Below are 6,513 nucleotides of genomic sequence, written 5' to 3'. Positions count from 1 at the left end.
CTATTCAATTATCAGTTATCAATTTTTTATCATTTCTGATTTAATTCAATATTTTGTATAATTCTAAATTTGTTTGTATACTATTCCTTTTCAATTGTATGTTACTCTAAATGTTGTTGTTATCTCTTTTGTTCTATAGCCTTGATGAAGACCTGAAACTCAGGTAGAAACGTCGGCATAAAATAAATAAATATGGTTTTGTTTATTTATGTTGTTCTTTCCTGACCGCACCCCCCGACAAACTTCTTCAATCATTATTCTATGGTCAACTATCTACACCTTATTATTTATTTTATTCATTAACAAAAAACATCCTTACTATTTGTCTATTTACTATTACTGAGTGCCATTACATAGAAGGTAAAGAACAATTTACTTCTGCTTTGCAATTAATTGATGCTTGTTATTCAGGATATTTATATGTAATGACTATGCTTAACAAATTAAATTGAGTAGAAAAAGAAGCAGCTAGAGGATGCGGAAAAAGGATGGAGAGGGCAGAATGAAATTAGGGGTTTTAGAAAGTTTATTAGACCAGAAAACCCCTCAAGCCGAGGATTAAGTCATGTAGAGAAGTAGTTGGTTCAGAGAAAGAGATTCTTACCTTGTGGTTTTGCTACTTTGATACCTTTTTAAATAAAAATCACAAGTGCTGAACATAATTTAGACCCTTGATGTACTCCAACATATGAGGATGGCTTTGAGACCATTGACTGGCTGAACAATAAAACGTTCTAGGTGAAGTTAGGATTCAGGCTGAGCTTCTTAGGCATGTTGGTAAGGAGTAGTGGAGAGCTCTCTACATCTTCACCATCTGGGTTGAAGAGAGTATGTCCGATCTGTGAAAGAAAGGAATTATTTATCCTTTACAATTGAATGGAGATATCCTGTCTTGTGCAATTACTGTGGGATCCCACTCCTTCCTCCTAAAAAGTTATTTTGAAGATCAACTACTACAAGCTCCTTCCAATTTCTGAGAGAAAAATTGGTTAATATAGGGCAGAATTCAGAGGAGGAAAATCCATAATTGATCAGATATTCAGCATTCTCATAATAGTGGAGGTTTCGTATAGTCAATTTTCAATTTTTTCTGTTAAGAATCGGACCAAGGTCTATATAGAATTTTTTGTTGCACTTGAGGTCTGTTATTACCTCTTTAAATATTCTCCCTCCAACTTGTCGAGATTGCTTGAGTTAGATGATCTGACTGGACACAAATGCAGGTAGAGGAGAGGTTTAAGAGAGAAGGTGTCAGTTCTAGTAGCCGGGATAAGGCAGATGGACAAGAAGTGAGAACAAAAAGAATATGGCGGTCCTAGTTACTGGGATAAACCACTGTTATTAATAACTTTCTATGCCCATTTCAACCATTGGGATGTTATTACTTCAATTATGTTAACAGCAATTCTTCCATTCTACATTGTTTAGGCTCCTGAATTCATCAATAGACTCATCCTTTCTTTGACCAAATATTCTAAATAATAGATTATTCTCATAGAACTTAAGGTGCTGTTCTTTCCTCCAAGTAAACGACCATGCCCCTTTAAAGAAGTTTTAGAGGGATAATTTTTGTAAATTCAAACTTTTAAGTTTCTTGAAAAGAGGTAGAAGCTAAGCACTTTTGAAACTGAAACAGCAAGCATTTCCTCCTTTAATCTTACCTTAATTCCATTCAAAATTTTGTTTTTCCTATTTAATTGTTAGTTCAGTTTAGATATCACTTTTCTATTTATCGTAGATCCAAAATATTTGAATTTCTTTATGTCTATATTCTCTCCAAAATTGCTACCATTCATTTTTAGCAATTTTTAAAATATAACAAATAAATTATTTTAACAATGGTAGCTTAATTTCTCCCTACTGCTACCTTATTTTTTTACAGAAGATAAACAAAGTGATTTACTTTCCTGGATTATTTATAATTTTCCAATATAATCTATATAACAGGCCCAAAGTAATTAATCTATTTTTAACCAAAATGGTGAAAATACAATATTTTTCTAATTTTTTTGTTTACATAATTTCTTACCTGTACTTAGTAAAGATTGAACTTGTTAAGGACATAATTATGTTTAAATTACCTGTTAATTTGTTTCTATAATTGTTAAATAGAGTGTTATATTTTTTCAATTCTTTTAAAAATTTACAAATATTACTGAATAATTTTTTGTTTACCTTTTTTTTTCTTATCTCTTTTGTTTACCTTTCTGAAAATTACTCAATCCATAGTTCAAATAAAATTTTGAATTATTAGGTTTATATAGATATCCATCATATAATTCTGCATAATTTCTAGATCACTCCTAAATTTTCTAATTTAAGTTGTTAATGTAATGTATTAGAGATTAGTTTATACCACAGGAGTTATTTTATTTTTCTTTAATTTTTTTTTTTTTTTTTTTTTTTTAGAACAGTACAATTTGTGAGAGTGGTGGTGTTCTCACTGATGATTCAGAGCTTTTTTCTACTGTTTACCATAAACTTGTACATTCTCCTGCTTTGGAAACTATTTTAAAAGTTGAACATGCATATTCTCTCCTTACCCAAGAATTAATTTATGCTAGAGATCAAGATTTAGCAGATCTTTCAACCAAGTATGTTCACTGATCTCTTTTAACGTTAGTGAAGTAAAACCAGTGTGATTTTGGGATGGCAAAAAAAAATTACTGTTCAAATCTTGGTGTAATAACAGTAATATGAGGGTAGATCAGAAAATAAGATTCCTTTATTTCTGAAATGTTGACAGCAATGTTTATTTTTAAAATATATAATTTTAAACCTAAATCATTGTTAAATTTTGTAATGTAATTGTCATTTCTACTCGAGTATTTTTGCTGATACTGTTTCAGCTTTCATATGCCCGTATCAAAAAAATTCACTGCCTATCCATCAAAATAGTGATTGACCTTTTATTTCAATTTGTCATTGGTGTAGAAATGTTCTTCACATAGGTGTCAATCCTTTCAATTGCCTTGTCTGAAACTGATCTTTGCCTTGTGATCTTCTGTTCTGTGCTTCATCATGAATGTCCTCACAGCTACCTGTTAACTCCCATCACCATTTGCGAATGTCTTGACTGTTTATACACTTTTCACTTTACTCATTATCAATTTGTACAATGATGTAGAAACCTATTGAAGGAAGCCCTTTTATATTTAAAAACAAATTTTTCATTAGCCAGTAGTGGAAATTGGAACCTCAGTCATGGATAGCTACTCTCCTATGAGAGATAGTGAAGGGATCGAAAGTAGAGGAATTGCTGTACATTCCAGTATTGATTCAAAATTCCCTATGACTTCAGTGCTTTGAGAGCCTTACTTCATGATCCGCCCTCATATAACCTAAATCTAACTGTTGCCAGTATGAACTTTACCATTTATTTGTAAGTTGTTTTAAAATAAATTTTTAGGGACTAAAATTATAAAAATGGATTTATTGCTCACTTGCATCTTTTTTTTTTACTGGAAACTGTGATTATTTAAGGTATGAGTGAGAAAGATGTGTTTATAATTACCTTAGAGAAATCTTTTTTTATTTTCTATTTCAAATTAAATTAGTCATTTGAGTCTAATGGAATAGTGAAATGGTCTTATGTATTATGTATTTATTTTTCCAAGTATTTATATTTCTGGAGAAATTTTTATTTATTCCAGAGTATGGCCATAAGGCATTGTTGTTAGGACCTTTAAAAATATTTTTTCTTAAACTGGGAGTAGAGTTTGGGTAATGTAGTTATACATTTTTAATAAGTTATCCACTCCTGCCATAAGGTGTCGGCATGAAATACCCGATCACAATGTGTGAACTAAGCATTGCCTTCTATAGCAGACTAGGCTTTTATATTCACAAAGAATAGGTTCACATAATTGTTTTGAAACTCAGTTACTGAGGTTATAAAATGTCCTATATGTATCCTCACATTTTTGAGAACCAGTGGTCAAAGTTTCTGATTAACAACTATAAAAAGTGAATGGAACACCATTTATAGAATAGTTTATACAAAAAAATATGTATAATTAATTTAGCTAACCCAAAAGGTTTTGAGTTTGATTCAGCACCATGTCTTTTTAATTTAATATGTATGTACTAATTGCTAATTGACCAAGTCATTCTAAAGTGCTGTTGAATCACTCCTTCTCATTGAAGAAAGCTGATTTACTACTTAGGAATAGTTTGTAACTATCCAATAATTGATTACATTTATTTCTTGTAGTAATATAGATTATACTGTGAAGATTGATTGGTTGCACTATTATTTTATATCATTTGGTAGTTTATGTTGAGTTTAACATTTAAATTGCAGATTGGAGAAGATGATCGGGGGGGGTGTGGTCAGCAAAGAAACAACATAAATAAACAAAAAATATTTATTTATGCCAACGTTTCGACCTGATTTTCAGGTTTTCATCAGGGCTATAAAAATAAAAAGACAAATTTAGAGATAAAAGTTAATTAATAGCTATGGACAAAGACAGTAGTAGATTGATTACATTATTATTTATATACATATAAATGTGAGTAATAAATAAATGATACAGTGGAAAGAATCTATAAAGAATAAGTTAAATTAATAATGGAGCTTATGAAGAAAGAAAAAAAAAAAAATCCAGGCTACATTAATATAAATTGCAGGAAAAGCCGCTAGAGTGCAGGTCGGCAAAAGACGTTACATAAATAGAAATCTAAAGGTCAAAAGATCGTAGAGATAAAATAGTCAATGTGAGAGGAAAAAAAAAAAGAAAAACCAATATAAGAAGATGTAAAATGTAAAATAATGAGAGCCCAAAAAGTAATAAAATGTATCAATATATAAAGGGCATGTAAAAATGGATATAATAACTGGGAGTATGTAAAAACAATGTTATAAAAAAGAAGAAATATGGAGAATAGGAAATGAAGAAATAAGAGATAAGATTAGAGAGAAAAAAATTAACTTACAGTTGTAGGCAGAGATTTCTGCTAAACTGTTTGAAATTGCAGGAATAGTCGTTAGATTGCAGGTCAACAAAGACCTTAGATAAACAGAAATCCATCCAACGGTCAAAAAATGAATGTTGAGATAAAATAGTTAATAAGAGATTAGAACATATAAAAAGATATAAATGTAAAATTATGAGAGCCAAAAGATATTAAAATGTATAAATATGTAGTGGGTATGTAAAACGGATAATTTAAAAAAAAAATGTATATGTGTATAAGATTACTAGTGTTTTAATAAATTAATAATTTGAGAATAGGCAGGTTTTGTTTGTCAGTTTTGTGATTAACGGGGGAAGACTCTAATTGTATAAAAAATACTTTTGGATAGCAGTCGCTTATCATGGTTAGGAACAGTAGCTAAAATGGAAGTATTATCAAAATCAAAATGGCGAGGCGGAGGTTTGGGATAGAAGAACACAAGTGTTTATGGATGTTATCTGAAAGAAAAAGGATGTAAGGTAATAATCTGTATAAGGGGATGAAAAGAGATAGAGGTGAATTAGATGTAGAGGGGGTACGATTTTTATGATTGTAAATGAGTTTGTCGATGATTTTGTGAGGAAAATTGTTGTTTAAGAGGATTTGTTTAATGCGGAGATAGTTATTATCTGGAAATTGGGTATCAGAGAGAGAAAAGCAATGATGAATAAGATTTTTGGCTGTGTTTAGTTTTTGATGGTAAGGATGTTGGGAGTGATAATTTAGAAATCTTCCTGAGTAAGTTGGTTTTGTGTACCAATCAGTGGATATAGTGTTATTGGTGTTTTTTTTTTATGAGGAGGTCAAGAAATGGTAGTGAATTGTTTGTGTCTGATTCAACTGTAAAAATAAGCGTGGGTGGTAGGAATTGAAAGCAAATAAGATGTTGGTGATTTTATTAGGATTCAGTGTTAAGAGGAGGTCGCCAACATATTTTTTAATAAAAATGATATCATTGGAAAACTGTGGAATAATGGAGTTGAGTAAATCGTTAAGTACGATATTGGAAAGATCGGGGGCTAGAGGATTACCCACAGCCAAGCCTGAAATTTGTTTAAAAAATTTACCCTGGAATGTGAGGTAGCCGGATTCACAACAAAGTTGGAGAGTCTTGAGGTAAGAAAAAAGGTCTAGGGAAGTATGCGGTTCAATGGTTGACCAGTTGGATTCTACTAAAAATAGTACTTTATCTATGGTGATATTGGGGATATATTACTTTTTGGACTTTCATTATTTTACATTTTTCACCTTTTTATGTTGGTTTTTCTTTTTCTTTTTTTTTTTTACCTCTCACATTGACTATTTTATCTCTACGATCTTTTGACCTTTAGATTTCTATTTATGTAACGTCTTTTGCCGACCTGCACTCTAGCGGCTTTTCCTGCAATTTATATCAATGTAGCCTGTATTTTTTTTTTTTCTTTCTTCATAAGCTCCATTATTAATTTAACTTATTCTTTATAGATTCTTTCCACTGTATCATTTATTTATTACTCACATTTATCTCAATACATATTGTAATATGCTCCTTTTGTAGTAAATAGTATATTTTGA

General features: G+C 30.5%; 1 protein-coding gene across 1 annotated transcript in view; it reads left to right on the top strand.

The window, feature by feature from the left end:
- Positions 1-6,513, top strand: part of LOC106691392 (FERRY endosomal RAB5 effector complex subunit 3) — a 40,755-nt gene that overhangs the window by 16,779 nt on the left and 17,463 nt on the right. The window contains exon 3 of the mRNA XM_067053241.1: positions 2,410-2,594. Coding sequence (XP_066909342.1) covers positions 2,410-2,594 — 185 coding nt within the window. The remainder of the gene's footprint in view (positions 1-2,409; positions 2,595-6,513) is intronic.

This window comes from Halyomorpha halys, unplaced genomic scaffold (assembly GCF_000696795.3).
Source record: "Halyomorpha halys isolate HHAL.00 unplaced genomic scaffold, Hhal_1.1 Scaffold2314.1, whole genome shotgun sequence".
Classification (NCBI taxonomy): Eukaryota; Metazoa; Arthropoda; class Insecta; order Hemiptera; family Pentatomidae; genus Halyomorpha; species Halyomorpha halys.
The sequence above is the reverse complement of the archived record's forward strand: the minus strand, read 5'-3'. Positions and strand labels throughout refer to the sequence as shown.